At 47.5% G+C, this 18,448-nt stretch overlaps 1 protein-coding gene across 6 annotated transcripts in view; it reads right to left on the bottom strand.

Annotated features, from left to right (window-relative positions):
• The window catches only part of Vps8 (vacuolar protein sorting 8), a 972,138-nt gene that overhangs the window by 672,583 nt on the left and 281,107 nt on the right, over positions 1–18,448 (bottom strand). For all 6 annotated transcript variants that reach the window (XR_008608392.2, XM_055061192.2, XM_055061196.2 and 3 more), the window contains exon 13: positions 17,141–17,221. Coding sequence is in view for 5 of the 6 variants with exons in the window: in XM_055061192.2 (XP_054917167.2) it covers positions 17,141–17,221 (81 nt within the window). In the remaining variant the exon portion in view is untranslated. The remainder of the gene's footprint in view (positions 1–17,140; positions 17,222–18,448) is intronic.

The following is an 18,448-nucleotide window of genomic DNA, read 5'->3' as shown; positions in this document are numbered from 1 at the left end:
ATGTTCGGGGCTTCGTGCACTGTCTATTATCTTGTCAGCTGATATAATTATTGTAAATATTCTGTAAATACACGTCTGACTGTTTTTAACCCCGTAACAATATTTAAATATACGTATAAGTCTATAATGAATCCACGTATCTAAGAAAAAGTCACTATATATAATGTGTCAAACAAGGCAAAATAAGCATGCTGTGCAATCACAGGTACACAGAATCCTAGATCCCGCCGCCATTCCATCCACTCCGCCCGATGTATCACGTGCGCTACGCACTTGCTTCCCCCTTTTCTCTTTTGCGCACACAAGATTGCGTCACCATCGTCGGCTCACCCATTTAACCGCCCACCCCCACGCTTTCACTCGCACATACAGCATGCGGCACTCGGTCACGATGTTATCGCTCTTGGACTTTATACGAAACATGAGGGTGACGGCGACGGCACGAATGTGTCTGGAGTGTATATAATTGCTATCACAATAATATAATAAGAGTATCCGGCAACTGAACCGTCCCATGGCCCATTACTTCCCGCAAAAGAAGTAACGAAATCGAACTTTCACCATGCGACAATTCACTGCGCCGCAACAATGTATTTTTTCTTTCTTTTGTGGAGCGGGGGCACCGAAATGAAAAAAACACAAAGGAAAGCATGTTGGCCACAACCGAATGCCTCTTTAGGCACCTAATGTGGCTACTGAAGGAATATCGAAGAAAACGTGAGACGCTTGCTCCACCGAGAACCATACGCATACTGCTCGGTATCCTGCACCGGCGAGACAAGACTTTCCGGAGAGCTTGCGCCCAAGCGAACACGGTGCGATCCGTCGAGTCCCCACAGTGATGGCGGCGAGCGACCATTGTTTCTTTGTCTCGTCTGCTAGCCAGAAAGCGTCCAAAACTCTGTCAGTCGAAAAGCCACTCGGCCAGCGCAAACCGGACGCACACCGAAGTGCGCCGCGCGGTGGTCGGGGCAACATGAGAAAAGCGTATGCACTCTGGCTGGCTCTGGCAGCGCACAGGTAGGGTAGCGAAAACAAAAAAATTGAGGAGGCTCATCCTCGCCAATAAAAGCCAAAGTAGAAAAAATAATTAAGAACACAGTTACCTTGGCTGGCTTTGGCGTCTTGACATGGATGCTTTGGCATAGGTGAAAGAAAAATGTTGATATTTTTTTATGTGACATGACAGCCCAAACGAACCGCTACAAAGCTTCGTCTCATCGGACCTCGCTGCGTGCTTTGTCAACTTGTCTGATAGTGTGTTGATTTGGCTGTCTCGTTGTATGTTCCGATGTAAAACTTTAGAAAAGTCAATGCACCTTTCGCATCAAATGTTTATAACAGCATTAAACCCACAAAGTTCCGCAACTGAAAATCTAAAGCCCAACTTTGAAAATCTCAATGCACCTTTCACATCAAAAGTTTATGAGATTTATATCCACAAGGTTTCGGAATTGACATCCATGCACTCCGTAGATTCCGCAGCCTCCACGAGATGCTGCGGCGAGCCCGTTCGCCATCAAAACACCCTTGAAACTTTGTGCTCGGATGCGGCTGCTTGCGTTATGCCACTCCCAATACATGGCCGTTGCCATGAAATCCAGCCCGAGTTCGCAATGTTCGTGGTGAAATGTCTTTTCAAGCATGAAAAAGACATTCTAGACAAAATCCAGAATGATTTCCAGCGCCCGAGGTTGCTTTGGTCGGCGGTGCATGGACAGCATGAAAAAATTGCGAGGGGGGGGGGGGGGGGGGGGGCTGAAGCCCCTAAGCCCCCCCCCCTGGCTATGCCCCTGGTCTTCAGGACTAAAAGCCACTCTAGGCAGCTTGACTGGGTCCTTGAAGGCCGTTACATTGGCAGCATGTGAGATTCCTTCTGCAATTTTACGAATGCGGAAAATGAAGCAAACATTACAGTGGATGTTGGTACTTATGAAAATAACAGATTTACAATATGAAGCACACCAAATGTTAACATAGTATAAATAAATTGATCATATTAATATACATATTTTAAATGCACAAAAAGTCTTTGTCTCATCATATCAATTATATTTGTAATAAATCACTTAAAAAGCTGGGCTAGTTATGGCGTACTATGGGCACAGCTCCTTTAAAAATTAAAGTAGTCACTTACAAAACAGTTATCCAGCCAATTTTAGAGTATGCCTGTGTTGTATGGAATCCACATAAGAAAGACACCGTGAAGTTGCAAATGGTTCAGAAAAAGACTATCAGGTTCATATACCGTCAATACGATAGTAACTTTTCTCCGTCTTCTAAACTTTCAGAGTTAAATCTAACTACTCTCAGCATCCGTCATAACACAGAATCCATAAAGCGCTTGCACTCATTAACTCTCCGAACACTTCTTCCCTTAGTATATACATAAAGTCTGCTGAACCTTCCTCATCTAGGAGGTATCACCAACTTAATATGGTACCCTATTGGTCACAAACTGATGCGTTTTAAACATGTTTTTTCCCTTTAACCATTGAATATTGGAACTCGTTGCCTGGTGCCACTCGTTCTCTTCCGTTAACCGATTACTTGCTTAAACTTGAATGTTACTGATCTATTTTTTGTTGTTTTCTCTCTCTCGTGCTGCTTACCTTGCACATTTTTGTACGATACACAACTGTATAATTCCCCACTGCTGCCATGGCCCTTAAAGGGCTGCAGTATGTAAAAATAAATAAATAAATAAAATTTAGTGACCATGCAAAGGATCTTGGAGTCTATAGAGCGCGTGTTACTGGCTTCTCCTGTGTCCGCAAGTTCTGTAAGCACTGCCATGGGTATCGGCGAGTCTTCTTGAAATGTGGCAGGCTTTAAGCCTTGAAAAGCACCGCTGCTTCAGTAGAACAATTTATCACCCACAGTCATATGCATCCATTCAACATTGATACCATGTGATGCGGAACCAACACATTTTTCTTTAGGCAGTTCACATGTACAGGATCCACAACAGCATCAAATGGCTTGCAAGTTGAACAAACAACAGAAACACGGATCACGGATAAAGCGGGCACAACTGTATCCTCGGAAACACAAAACACACTTTCTTGGCTGGGCGAGTATTCCAAGATCACGGATGTAACACTCCTGCCTACACTGAGTTCACCCGTTCGGCAGTCAACATTGGCACCACACAATTGCAAAAAAAGTCGATCCCTAAACTCACGTCGTGATCGGAACAAGGAAGAACAGTAAACGCAGTGTTAAAAACTCGGCCACTCAAGGACACATCCACATTGCAAACACCAACCGAGTATAACGAGTCACTGCTCATTCCACAAAACTAGCGCTCTGGTCCCAATGAAGCATAACCTTGCATGCCAGAAGGCTTTTAAACAGCAGACTCATGATGGAAACAGTTGCACTCGTGCTGACTAAAGCCATGGTGAAGACACCATCAATGAGCATACGAACCCTACTCTTCAGCATAAAAATAGTTAGAGGTATCTCAGTCGGCAGCAAAGGTTTTCCAGCGACCTCACCTGTGTGCGTGCCTGTGTGCGCACACGCGCGTGTGTAGAAGTGAGCTGTTGTGCTGTTGCTTGTATTAACGGGTTTTTCTCATTCTCGTTGTTCAGGTTGCTGAACGACGGTGGTGGATGCACTAGCTTCGATCTTGGCATGCTTCTGCGCTTGGTAAGCTTCTCTATAACATGCTAATCTGGCCTCCCTTTGCTCCACTGTTTCAGCCATCCATGGCGAGACTGGGCGACCAAGTGCCAGTGAAGCAACTGTTAAATCCTTGCCTAGTCATGTGGTGCCAGAGCGGCGAGGCTCCGAGCAAGCGCAGCTGCGATGCCTCTCCGCAGTGGATCACGTGGCGTGTCGCTACACCTGCCACACTTGTGCTCCGGCGGCTCAAGGTCATTGCGGCACGATGAATGACCTTGTGAGACATGGCTTAGTAGAGCTTTCACTCTAAACCAAACAATTTATTTGCTGAGAAAGAAATCTCTAATACCCTTTTGCTTTTGCTTTTTGTAGAAGATGACATGTAGAAACGCTCGCACATGTCATCGCTGACTTATTGCATGGTATCAATGCTGAATGGATGCACAGGGCTGTGGGTGATAGATTGTTCTAATCAAACAGCGGTGGTGTCTCAAGGCTTAAAGCTTGCCACATTTCAAGAAGACTCGCCGATACCCATGGCATTGCTTACAGAACTTTCTGACACAGGAGAAGCCAGTAACACGCGCTCTATACACTCCAAGATCCTTTGCATGGCCGCTAAATTTTATTTATTTATTTTTACATACTGCAGCCCTTTAAGGGCTGTGGCAGAAGTGGGGAATTATACAGTTGTGTATCGTACAAAAATGTGCAATGTAAGCAGCACGAGAGAGAGAAAACAACAAAAAAAAGATCGGTAGCACTCAAGTTTAAGTAAGAAATCGTTCAACAGAAGAGAACCAATGGCACCAGGCAAGGAGTTCCAATATTCCATGGTTAAAGGGAAAAAAACTAATTATGGTAAACTTACTGCTAATTTTTCAGCCACACTACTTTGGAACTCATTACCGTGTAATATTAAAATACTCTTTCATTTTTACACATTAAACTCGCACCTTCGTAAATTTTTGCACTCAATATAACAATTTGATCGTTATCATTATATTAATAAGTGCTTTGTGTGATTAAATATTTTACAGCGTTAGCTTGTGACTAACTTAATATGGTGTCTTGTGTGTTTGCATATAGCTGCTTTGTATTTACATATCCTACTCATTTGTAATGGGAGATCCCCTGTATAGTCGTTGACTATGGGACCTCCCTTTCTATGTATGTATAATCCCATTTGTAACCTTATTATTATGCACAATAAAGAACTCTGAACTCTCAACCCATGGCACACCATATGAGTTTCTTTTGTAGCATTTAGCTACGTTTGGGTGGATGTCTCATTTTCCCTTTATTAATTACCTCTCTCTCTACCTTGCGGGTTTCCGCAGAACTATTACGTCAAACTCTTGCCTTTGCTTCTGAGTTGATAAATTCGACTTCGCCTGCCATCTGCTAGCCGCCTAGTTTGCCCCGGAAAGGCGGTGGTCCCGGGTTTGAGTCCCGGACCAGGACGAATTTTTTTTTTTTTTCTTCAACTGCGAAGCTTTTTTTCGAGGAACCTGTATAGGTTTCTTTTGTAGCACTTAGCTACGTTTGGGTGGATGTCTCATTTTCCCTTTATTAATTACCTCGCTCCACCTTGCGGGTTTCTGCAGAACTGTTATGTCATATACTTGGCCTTTAAAGCAGAGGCTCCTCTCAGGCTGAAGGTTAAAAAACAAGCTTGCCTCACCTGCATTAAACACATTTCGGAGCTCATATCCCACGATGAGATACGACAACATGTACGCGATCTAATTGCTCATAACTAAAGGCCGTTTCACATGGTGCAATTCTCAAGTCAGCGACACAGCGATATCCCTCGCTCTCCGACACCCGCGACCATTGCAACTTCCCGCGACTGGGTTCCGCAAAGTTGGTCGCACCATCGGGAGTCGTAGCGATACCTGCGATTTCGGGTGGGCCAACAGCAAACGCCGTCGAAATAGGGGTTTTTCTGCTGATGTCCATTTCACTATGTCTTGTGCGGTGTGTCTACAGTCAGAGACTAGGCAATTGTAAAGGTACAATGCTATTTGAGAACACAAAGCATGCTTCGTATTCTATTTTTCAATACTAGAAAACCAAATCAAACATATTGTTACATGCGGAAAGACAGACAAAACAGACTATTTACACTGTATTTACAAGAGCAGCGAAGCCAGAGACCAAGATGGTAACCAGCTCGTGCCAAGCCCAGATGCCCGTCTTTGTCTTCCTTTACGCCATGTCTCATAAGCGCCTGTTGTATTGCAACACACGCCCCGGGGACAAAAATGCCGTCCCGGTGCTGCTAGATATCTATGGCAAGCAGAGAGTTGTAGGGCTTGTGCCTGGCGACATGGATAATATCACTGGCGGTCGAAATGGAGGAGGTTGTGAGGCTGACTGGAACGATTTCATAGGTGACATCAGTGACTTCACGAACCACGCGATATGGGCCTTTCTAACAAGACAGGAGTTTTTCACAAAGACCTACTCGATGGCAAGGCGTCCAAAGGATGTAGGGATCGAGGTACAGTGCTCACGGAATGAAATGGGACACGGAGTATTTAGTAGAACACTACATATGTCGCGAGTACGGGCTCCCACGTACCAAGATGTGGAATCAGCTTTACTTCGATGGCTGCAGAAAGCAAACAAAGCCCACGTTCCCGTCAATGGAACGATACTACGGGAGAAGGCCAACGACTTGCCTCTACAATTTGGGCATGAAGAGTTCAAGTGTAGCAATGGATGGTTCAGCCATATTAAAGAGCGCAATAATTTGATTTTCGTAGCCATCTGTGGCGAGAGTGGCAACGCAAACGAGAGCGACGTCGACAACTGGAAGAAACACACGTTGGCTCTGTTGCTTAGCGAGTATGGTGCAGACAATGTGTACAACCTTGACGAGGCAGCCCTTTTTTGCAAGATTCTGCCCACAAAAATGTTCACAGTGAAGGACACCGTGGTCAAGGGTCGAAAGCAGGGCAAGGAAAAAATTACCGTTCTGTTCGGCATGAACATGTGGGGTAAACACAAGCTGCCGCTACTTGCAGTTGAAAAGAGTGGCAAGCCTCGCTGCTTTAAAAATGCACGGCTGCCGCCAAGGGATGAGCTTATCTACCAGCACAACAAGAAAGCATGGGTCACAGGTGCAATATTTGAAGATTACGTTCGGCAGCTTGACCGCAAGTTCGCGACCACAGGCAAGAATGTAGTCTTCGTTGTTGATGATTGCCCGGTGCATGGTGACATTCCACACCTGAAAGCTATCGGGTTGGTATTTCTTCCTCCGAACACCACGTCGATCTTGTAGCCAATGGACCAAGGCATCATTCACCACACGAGGAAGATTTACCGCCACCACCTGCTCAAGCCCATGCTCCTTTGCTACGACAATGGCAAGGAGTATTCCATTGACCTCCTCGGGGGCCATATGTATTATTGTGTGTGCATAGAAGCAAGTGGAACCCACTTTGATCATGCGGTGTTTTGAACACGCTAGCTTCTTGAAGGAAAGCACCATTGATGCTGATGCTGACTATTCATGTGCACTTGTTGAAGGAGGAGCCGAGTATCACAACCGCATCAATGCACTCTGCGCAGAGGATAGTGAATCCGGTGCAGTCGGCTTCACCGAGTATCTGAACTTTGAAAATGATTAACAAACGAGCTACTCAGACTTGTAGAGTGAAGCTACCGCCGATGCGACCATGTGCGATGATAGCGACGATGACGACGCTAACGAGCCTTCCCGAGCACCCGCTGTCGGGGAAGTTATCAGATCGCAGAACGTTATCCGCAGTTTTGTTGAGTGCCACGGTGGAAATTCTCAAATGCTGCACGTAGTTGGCCAACTAGAAAACGTGACCCTTGGAGCCTCGAACTACAGGACGCGGCAAACCAGCATCTCTGATTACTTTAAGTAATTGAAAGATCGCCGAATAAAGGTAGCGCATTCCTGCAGCAAAATTTTTTGCTTGGGTTGCATTTTTTTGTGTTCAGTTAATTCGAAAACCCGCTTAATTTGAAGATTTTTTGCGGTCCCAATGACTTCGAATTAAAGAGGTTTTACTCTATACTGTGTTGAGGAAAGCGTATGTCACCTTGAAAAAGATAAGTACACTTGTCGAAACGTAGGCTCCCGCTTTCACCTTGTTCTTGTTTTGTTCATCGTCTTGAAACGTAGGCTCCCGCCTTCCCCCTGTTTTCCTTAGATATCAAAAAGGCATTCGACACAGCTTCTCGCAATATATTGTTACATAAACTCAGAAGTTATGGCTTCAGCGACAGTTCACTTCAGTTGTTCTCGAGCTACTTGTCCTCGTACAGACAAAAAGTGGTGATTAACAATAACGAGTCCACATACAGTACCATAGTATGCAGGGTACCTCAAGGATCTGTAGTCGGCCCTGCACTTTTTTCATGGTACATAAATGATCTTCCCAAAACACTGGTGTATTCTAAAACATTAATGTACGAGGACAATACAGCCATAAAATTCACAGGAGATAGTCTGTCAGCAATGCAAGCCAACATAAGCTCCGAGTGGACATAGCTAAGCAATTGGTTTATTCAAAACAAATCAATACTAAATTCTGAAAAATGAAGTACGTTGTTTTTCGATCTAGAAGAAAGAACACTGATACTACATCAATAAAGCTCTATCTGCACAACAAGCCACCAACCAAACAAGTTGTTTCTTTTAAATATTTAGGTATGTTTTTAACCCCACCTTCATTGGGAAGAACAAATCCACAATGTTTGCCCAAAGGTGGCATATGGTTGTACCCTAATTTAAGCACATCACTGCTTTACGCCTTTCTGTGCTTCAGACATTGCACTTTACTTTTTGCCATTCTCATATAAGCTATAGTATAGAATCATGGGGTGTAACATACAGTGCAGTCCACTTATAACGACATCGAGAAAGACGAAAAACATGATCGTTATAACCGATGATCGCTATATCTGGACTGCAGTTATTAAAAAAATTTTTAAAAATAAAAAACGCGGAACATACCTTTGCAGCTCCGAACTCGAATTCGCTACTTGCTCTAAAGAATAGATGATGTAGAAAGTAGGCTGTGGAAAACAAAGTTTATTTCTAGCGCCAATGACCGTGTCAAGGGTTAGGCGCGCCGAAATAGTCAGAAATCTGCACTTGATTTTGCGGCAGCTTCAGCTTCACAACCGTGGTGTGCATGGATTCCAGCGGCTGCGCCAACACTGCCGGTAATCCTATAGCATGCACAAAATCAATTAAGGAGTCGATCGACGACAGTGCACTTTGTGTGGACATCGAGGTCGGGGTCAAGAAGCCACTGTCAATCTCTTCACTGCCGCTGCTGTCGTCGCCACCATCACACAACTTTGCCGTCTGTCGAGACAGCAGATCTTCGGCGATCGCCTCGTCGGTGACCTCATCGCAGAATGAGGCAACACTGTCTGCAGTCAAAAACTCCTCCTTCGACGCACCACCTGTGTCACCAGTAGGAACGAGCTCCCAGAGCTCGGTTATGTCGGCGGCTTCCACCGTGTTGGTCTCAGTGGGTTGGGGAATTTCGTCCTTACGCACAAAGCCCGCCTTGTTGAAGCAATTGGTGATGAACCACTGGTAAAGCGCCTCTTCAACATCGGCGTACAAAGGGTCTCTAACCCTTTTCCGCTGATCGGCATGGCCGCTGATAGCTCCTGCCTTCACAATCGCGGTGCTCCCGGTTTTCAAGATGGTTGATATCGTTAACTGGGTGAGCTCATACTTCTTCACAAGGGCGCCCACCTTGAAGCCACATTGAGAGTCCTGCAATATATCCATCTTCGTGTCAAGTGACACAGCTCTGTGCTTTGTCGGCACCATCTTTGAAGTGGGTTGAACCATTCGTTGCATGCTGCTTCGGTGGCGTCAGCCTGCTATCGCGAGAGATACGCCGGGACGGGCTCCACCGCGCCGCTTTGCTTGTCGCTTTTTTTTTTTCTTTCTCTCTCTTTCGGAGCGACTGTGGCCAACGCGCATGAAGCAGCTAGCGCCATCTTGTGGCGTGCTGCGCCTACTCAGGTACTCACCGGTGCGAGGTCGGGGCGGGACGTGCTGCGCAGTAATGGCGGCAGATACGAACTTACGGAGGTAAACATCGCCTCGTCTCGACATTGTTCGTTTCAGGGAACTAAGCAATGCAAGTGTTACAATTATTTGGCACGGAAAACGCCGTCCAAACGGCAAAATTTTGATCGTTATATCCAATATGCGGTGAATAACCTATCGTTATAAATGTTTTTTTTCCCCATAGACCTAATGCATAAAATTACACTCTCATGTCGACCCATCGTTATAACTGATATATAGCGTTATATGTGGTATCGTTATAAGTGGACTGCATTGTATATGTCATATCTAGAACCACTACTACGACTACAAAAGAGAGCGCTAAGCATAATAGGTGGTGTTACGTTTCGCCTACAACGCGCGGTAATGCCGGCGCGGATGCAACGGACGCCGGGGCTTCGTTCAAAGCGGCGGACATTTTGGGCCGTTCGACGCCGCCGCAACGCCTCCCCGCCAAGCGTGTCCAGGCGTGTTTCAGTGCCACGTGTCTTCGTGCGTGCGTGTGTGTGTGTGTGCCCACGCTTGTCAAAGCGCGGCAGCCGGGGAGCGGAGCTCCCCAAGTGAGGTGCCAGGAGGTCTGTCCGTCGGCGGGTTGGCGATGCGTCACTACACTCGGCTCACCATGTCTCTCGGCTCGACCGTGCGCGCCGTCGTGGGCTCATGCTCCGCCGTCGCGTGGGCTCATCCCGTGACCTTCCTTCTGGCCCGCGACGCCGAGAGTATAAGAGCAGCTGCCCCCGGACGCCAGGAGAGAGGCTCCGATTTCTTCTGTTGAGTTACGTGCTCTCCCGTCTCTCCACTTCGGTCGACCTGACCGGCCGCTCTTTTGCGTTGTTAGAATAAACAAGTTGTTCTGTTACCAGTCTTCTCATGCTTTGCCGGGACCTTCGGATGCTTCCAGTGCCCCAGGCCGCCAGGCCAACGCTACCCTTGGGGCTTGCGACCCATTGGCAATAACGGGCGTCAGCACCGAGACCCCAACAGCTGGTGGCAGCGGTGGGATCGCGACAACGGAGGCCAGCAGCGAAGAGATGCGGTTGACTGTATGCTGAGCAGCACAACGACCATCCGGGAGCAGTGCAACGAGCCCTGTGTGATGACTGGTTGCCTGCAGCGGAACGACTGCGCTGAATTCTTGGCTGCGAGGTTTGGTGAGTGCGGGACTTTCTTCTTCTGAGTTTTGCCAGGCTTTTGTTAGTGTCAGAAACAGAGCTGGTAATTGTGGTTGTCGTTGCTGCCGGGTTAGTTTGCGGCAAGACAATAGTAGGCAGTAGAGAAAGCAGCATTCAGAGCAGCCATGGATTTGAAGTCGTTGCGCAAACCGAAATTGCTGGAGCTTGCAAGAGAGTTGGGTCTGGATGTCTCAGACAAACTCAGAAAACCAGAACTGCTAAGGGCTATTCTTGAGTTAGAAGCTGAGGATGACGAGCTGTCGGAATGCCTTGAGACCATTGAAGAGAGGGAGCGTGAACTTAAAGAACAGAAAGAGAAAGATGAGCATGAACTTAAAGAACAGAAAGAGAAAGATGAGCGTGAACGAAAAGAACAGAAAGAAAAAGAAGAGCGCGAACACGCTTTGGAAATGAAGCGTCTCGAGTTAGAGATGGAACGCGCTCGTAATGGAAGTCAGGCACACGGTGCAGGAGAACGAGTATTGTTCAAAATGACTGACCTGATGCGGCCGTTTAAGCTTGGAGAGGACATTGGTTTGTTCCTGGTTAACTTTGAGCGAACATGCGAGAAGCAGGGGTTCTCTCGGGAAACGTGGCCACAGCGCTTGCTCACTTTGCTACCCGGCGAGGCGGCCGACGTAGTCGCTCGCTTGGAGAGAGAGGAGGCAGAGGATTTCGACAAAGTGAAATCGAGTCTGCTAAAAAAGTACCGGCTGTCAGCGGAGGCGTTCCGTCGGAAGTTTCGGGAAAATGAGAAAGGCAAGAGTGAGTCATATACAGAGTTTGCCTACAGGCTTATGTCAAACATGCAGGAGTGGCTCAAAGAAGAGAAAGCGTTTGGTGACCACGAGAAAGTTCTGCAGTGTTTCGGGCTAGAACAGTTTTATAGTCGGTTACCTGAGAACGTGCGGTACTGGGTCTTGGATAGGCCAGACGTTAGTACGGTGGCTAGAGCCGCTGAGCTAGCCGAGGAGTTTGTGACGCGTCGGGCTCGCGGAGCTAAGGACGGTCAAAAGGGTGAATTTGGCTCCAAGTTTGAGAGGCCGAAGTTCACGCCCATGAGAAAGCGGTTCGAGACGAGGCGAGCGCGCGTGTGTTATACGTGCCAGAAGCCGGGTCACTTTTCGGCGCAGTGTCCGACCGAACGTGAGGAGACGGCGGCAGCCGAAGCCGAACGCAGAAAGCGGTTCGAGATGAGGCAAGTGCGCGTGTGTTATACGTGTCAGAAGCCGGGTCACTTTTCGGCGCAGTGTCCAGAAACAAAACCAAAAGTCGTGTTTTTGTCATTATGCAGCACTGACGAGAACATCAAGCTTCTCGAGCCTTACATGCGAGACCTCCTCGTGAACGGGAAAGAGTGCCGAGTGCTTCGCGATACCGCAGCTACAATGGATGTAGTTCACCCCTCTTACGTAGAACCCGATATGTTCACGGGCGAGTGCGCATGGATCAAGCAAGCAGTGGAAGCTCATAGCGTGTGTCTGCCGTTAGCAAAAGTGCTTATTGAAGGACCTTTCGGAGCACTTGAGACGGAGGCCGCAGTGTCATCTATGCTGCCCCCCCAGTACCCGTACCTATTTTCGAACAGGTCCGATCACCTCCTGCGCGAGAAGGGGCTTTTGTTTGGTGAGGCTAGCGTTCAGGCCTTAACCAGATCGAAGGTTCGGGAGCTCGCTGCAAAGGCGGTAGTTGCGGGGCCGACGTTGTTGAACGATGAAAAAGGGTCAGAGGCGCAGCAAGCTGGTATTCAGAGCACGCCCGAACTGAATAAAATTGAGCCTGTAGCGTTAAAGGCACCAGATACTGGAGAGGAAATTCCCGATGCGGGAAAGTTAGAAGAGCTTCCGGTCGAGCTTCCGGGACTAGGCTCAGTGACGAACAGGAAAGACACCGATCAAGTCATTAGTGACTTAATAAGTAAAGCATCGCTGTCACCTGAGCAGAAAACCGAACTACACCAGCTCTTACAAGAGTTTCAAGGTCTGTTCTCTGAGAGGCCTGGTAGGACTTCTGTCCTTACTCATGACATAGAACTTACCTCCCCAGAGCCAGTACGATCCCAGGCGTACCGGGTGTCACCCCGCCAGAGCGATATTATGGAGGCTGAGGTAAAGAAAATGCTACAGCTCGGTGTTATTGAAGCGGGTGAGAGTGATTATACCTCCCCTTTGATTTTAGTTGAGGTACCGGGCAAGGAACCTCGTCCTTGCGTCGACTACCGCAGGCTTAATTCCATCACTAAGGATCAAATTTATCCGATCCCTAACATCGAGGAGCGCCTTGAGAGAGTGAGTAGCGCTCAGTTTATTTCCACCCTAGATCTTGTCAGGGGTTATTGGCAGGTTCCACTTACAGAAGAGGCTAGTAGGTATGCGGCGTTCATTTCACCAATGGGGACATTCCGTCCTAAAGTTTTGAGTTTTGGTTTGAAGAACGCGCCATACTGCTTTTCAAGCCTCATGGATAAAGTGTTGCGGGGACAGCAAGAGTTCGCTTTACCGTATCTAGACAACGTAGCGATATTCTCCGCATCCTGGCCTGAGCATATGGCGCACTTGCGGGCAGTGCTAACCCGCCTGCGCGATGCGGGCTTGACAGTCAAGGCTCCCAAGTGCCAGTTAGCACAGGCCGAGGTTGTCTACCTCGGACACGTGGTTGGTCGGGGTCGTCGCCGCCCCTCTGAAATAAAGGTGGCCGCTGTGCGAGACTTCCCGCAACCGCGCACGAAGACCGATATTCGGTCGTTCTTAGGTGTCGCCGGCTACTATCAGAGGTACATCCCCAGGTACTCTGATATCGCGGCTCCCTTGACGGATGCTCTAAGAAAGACAGAGCCGCAAACAGTCGTCTGGGATGAGACAAAGGAAAGAGCTTTTAGCGCCCTAAAGAGCGCCCTAACAAGCCAGCCTGTGCTACGATCGCCCGACTACACAAAAGGGTTCGTTGTTCAGTGTGATGCTAGTGAGCGAGGCATGGGCGTTGTACTGTGCCAACGGGAAAATGGAGAAGTAGAACACCCCGTCCTGTATGCTAGTCGTAAGCTGACGAGTCGTGAGCAGGCGTATAGCGCCACCGAGAAAGAGTGTGCGTGTATCGTGTGGGCCGTTCAGAAATTGTCATGTTACCTAGCTGGCTCGAGGTTTATCATTGAGACGGATCACTGCCCTCTCCAATGGCTGCAGACCATCTCTCCCAAAAATGGCCGCCTCCTGCGCTGGAGCCTCGCTTTGCAACAATATTCCTTTGAGGTGCGTTACAAAAGGGGGAGTCTCAACGGTAACGCCGATGGCTTAAGTCGACGCCCCTAACGTGGGAATCAGCCTCAAAATTGCTTGTTACTGATGTTTTTCTTCCTGAGGCAGGATTTTTAACCTATTGCTTTCGTGTAGTGTTTCAAAGTGATGATGTGCTTTCTAGTGCAATTCTCCGATTTGTGGACGCGTTCTGAGTGCTGCTAAACTACTGTAAGGAACTAGGCAGCAGTATAAAAGGGGAAAGAGCCTGGCAGGGCTTAGTGAGGGTTGTGCCGTGCTTGCTGACTGAGCGGTTGACTTTCGGCGTAGTTCTAACGCTTGCCGGAAACGAGAACAAAAATGTCAACTCTCCCGAAGTCACTTTGCAGTGTCCTGTGTGCACCTGAACGTGAGAACGAGGCCTTCTCTGTGCGCTGCGCTCAAGAAACGCCAAAGGACGCCCGACTTCGGTTATGAGCATCATCGAGCGACATCCCTCCGGACAGCGGATGCAGTCCCCTGACCATCGGGATCGCCTTCCCCCGGCGGGGCGGTCTGTTACGTTTCGCCTACAACGCGCGGTAATGCCGGCGCGGATGCAACGGACGCCGGGGCTTCGTTCAATGCGGCGGACATTTTGGGCCGTTCGACGCCGCCGCAATGCCTCCCCGCCAAGCGTGTCCAGGCGTGTTTCAGTGCCACGTGTCTTCGTGCGTGCGTGTGTGTGTGTGTGCCCACGCTTGTCAAAGCGCGGCAGCCGGGGAGCGGAGCTCCCCAAGTGAGGTGCCAGGAGGTCTGTCCGTCGGCGGGTTGGCGATGCGTCACTACACTCGGCTCACCATGTCTCTCGGCTCGACCGTGCGCGCCGTCGTGGGCTCATGCTCCGCCGTCGCGTGGGCTCATCCCGTGACCTTCCTTCTGGCCCGCGACGCCGAGAGTATAAGAGCAGCTGCCCCCGGACGCCAGGAGAGAGGCTCCGATTTCTTCTGTTGAGTTACGTGCTCTCCCGTCTCTCCACTTCGGTCGACCTGACCGGCCGCTCTTTTGCGTTGTTAGAATAAACAAGTTGTTCTGTTACCAGTCTTCTCATGCTTTGCCGGGACCTTCGGATGCTTCCAGTGCCCCAGGCCGCCAGGCCAACGCTACCCTTGGGGCTTGCGACCCATTGGCAATAACGGGCGTCAGCACCGAGACCCCAACAGTGGTAACTGTGTGAATGCTAAGAACACTATATTTCAGGAACAACGTACACTATCAGTTTCGGCACTTTATAATTATCAGATTGCCCATTTTGTTAACAAAACAATAGGCACCAGCTTTCCCCTCTCCTCTGCTCTTTTAACCCTACCATCAGATAACACTAGACATGCATCAAATGACAATTTTAATTTGCCTACATGCTGTAATTTATATGGAAAATGATTAATTGAATTTCACGGGACAAACGTTTGGAATCAACTACCCTAGCCTAGTAGTTAAAAGTAGCATAGAACTTTATATAGTAGTGTGAAAATACTGTATTTGCAATATCAAGATTTGTAAACAGTCCTTTTCACATGCTGTTGTCAGTGTATTCTACTTATTTTACCTGTTATATGTTGTAATGATGTGATTATAAACATGCCTTGTTATGTTCTTTCTTTTATCAGGCTTCATTATTTGTATACATATATATTTGCACTCCTAACCTGTTCAATGTATTTTCCACTAGACCAACCACTCGCCAATGCAGGCTATCGGTCCAGATAGTTTGCAACCATCCCTTGTGATTTATCAATAAATCGAATGAATGAATGTAGAGCAGCTTGCTGCGATGGCATGCAGATGCCTCAAATCCATCGTTGCATGCCTGCACTGCAGACAATTGTAGGTTGCCAAGTTCTTTGGCAGATAAAATGATCACCATAAAGAAACCAAACAAGGTGGGAAGAATCACGTGGGCAGTTCTATGGGTGCTCTTCATGCACCCAGTCTCAGTTATATCTAAGCAGGAAAATGTAAATTTTCATAGCCAATTATCTTAAGAATGGATAGCGTTTCTAAATTTATGTAAGTTACTTTTACTTTCTGCGGCACCCACCTCCGATACTACCATTGCAATATTGGCTTTAATAGCAGTAATTAAAAAGTTAACCAATCTTAGTAACTAGCAAACAGACTACAACAGCTACTCAACTATCTTTTGTCTGAATAGTGAAGAAAGCATAATTGCATCGAGGTAATCCTATTATTTAAAATCTGCTTTCATTTAAATAAGACCACATGGTACAATAAAGCTAAAAGAAAATCCGAGGACACCTGAGCACTTAGAAGTTGTAAATGCGAAAGCATTAATGTCCATTTGAACGCCGTTGAGCAGTCCGAGTTTTGTGCTGCCCGAGCCAGCAAGCAGCAGCAGCAGCAGACTGCAGTGCCAACGAAGCATGCCATCAACGTCCTGCACGACGAGGGACAGAGGAAACAACAGCGGCCACCAAGGCCAGCAGGAGTGTAGCAGCTAAGCCCAGTGGGGGTGAGAGAGAGGCAGGTAGCGGTGATACCCTCTCCCCTCAAGCAGCACCTGGCGTGCTACCAAAGCAGTAGGTGTTCCCTTTCGCCTGGTGTGCTCCATCGAGGCATGCTTGTGACATGGCGTCGCAGCCATTGGGAATTTAGGTGCCGTTTCGCTGTTACAGACAACAGACACTGGCTTTCTCGCTCAATGGGCCATCTGATGCTTCTGCATCAAAAGCTTTAGAGCTTTGCAATTATTTGTTTATAAGGAGCAATATACGCCATTTTATGACATTCTCAAAAGCCTGGTATGAAGCCTAAATCTTGCACAGGTAACTTTTCCCCCTTCCAGGGGGCACATAAAGATAACCAGATATGAGGTATTGAAAAATTAAAATTATATTTGGCATAGAAGAATATGAACTCTATTTTATGGATAAACTTAATCCAATTAGCTGTATTCTCAAAGAAAGTGGATCTCTAAGGTGCACCTCCCCTTAAACACTGCATATTGCGTAAGAGGAACTTACAGTAAAATTCTGGACTGTGTACTGCACTTGTATCTTCTGTAAGGGCACAAAAATGATCTTGTCCAAGCTGGGAATGTTGACCTGCGAATCATGTATATTCCAGAAAAACTGTGTGCTCATCACAAAACAGTAGTCACAAAATAAGCTATCTTTAAAAATGGCAATATGAGTAGACTCAGTTAAAAAGAAGTGAACAGGTGCTGCACATGTGTACCCAGCTGAAATACAGTTGGCTCAAGTTGAACAACAAGCACAAATATTGTAAGTATTGTATTGTCGCAAGGTGCAGAACCCGCAAGGCTCTCCACCTTGCGGGTTTCCGCAGAAATATTACGTCAAACACTTGCCTTTGCTTCGTGTTGGCGACAAATTTGACTTCGCCCTGCAATCTGCTAGCCGCCTGGTTAGCTCAGATGGTAGAGCGGCTGCCCCGGAAAGGCGGTGGTCCCGGGTTCGAGTCCCAGACCAGGACGAATTTTTCTTCAACTCTGAGGCTTTTCTTTCGAGGAACCCATATGGGTTTTCTTTGTAGCAGTTGCTACGAACGAGCAGATGTCTGATTTTCCCTTTATTTATATATAGCTTCATGCTGTATCGATATCTTCACATCGGCGGTACGAATTAAGTGAAGCCAGCCACACTCCGCCCCCAACACATCTCAGAAACTCAAGATTACGCAACCACCAGTACTGAACAAGCAGGAGGGCAGCACACAAGATGCCACGTAATCTTGGCATGCCCACACTTTGCACACACACGGCACATTACCTCTAAAACAGGGCACATGGGCTGCGTATGTGCTCAGCCACGCTGACACACATGTGCGGCATGCACATTGATGTGGCTTCACCCTTCCAAGTGCCCTCTGCGTTTGTGCTTGGAGGCCATTCTGATCTCTGAGGCTCATTGTTCTGCCGGGCCGAAGCTCCATCGTGATTTCGGGACGAAAAGTGGAAACACTACGCGTTAACTGATACGTACGCAATAAGCTGGTACAGTTTATACGGTTACAAAACACATAATGTTCAATGGCCACTGAGTGAGGGATTTGACTTTACTACTTTTAAAACGAAACTACTGTTTAAACGGGTACGGTTTAACAAGGTTTTACTGTACATGGTTTTCTATGGACAAAACATAAATAGTTAAATATTTGTACAGTCGACTTCCATTAATTCGACCAGGGCGGAACTGACGAAAATGAACGAATAATGTGATAGGTCAAATTCAACAACATGCAGAATAAACGTCAAAACACACTGCTAAGTCATTTGGCAGTAGTTGCCCTATTCTAGCATGCCCCAAATC

Source organism: Dermacentor andersoni, chromosome 1 (genome assembly GCF_023375885.2).
Source record: "Dermacentor andersoni chromosome 1, qqDerAnde1_hic_scaffold, whole genome shotgun sequence".
Classification (NCBI taxonomy): Eukaryota; Metazoa; Arthropoda; class Arachnida; order Ixodida; family Ixodidae; genus Dermacentor; species Dermacentor andersoni.
This window is presented reverse-complemented; position numbering and strand designations above follow the sequence as displayed.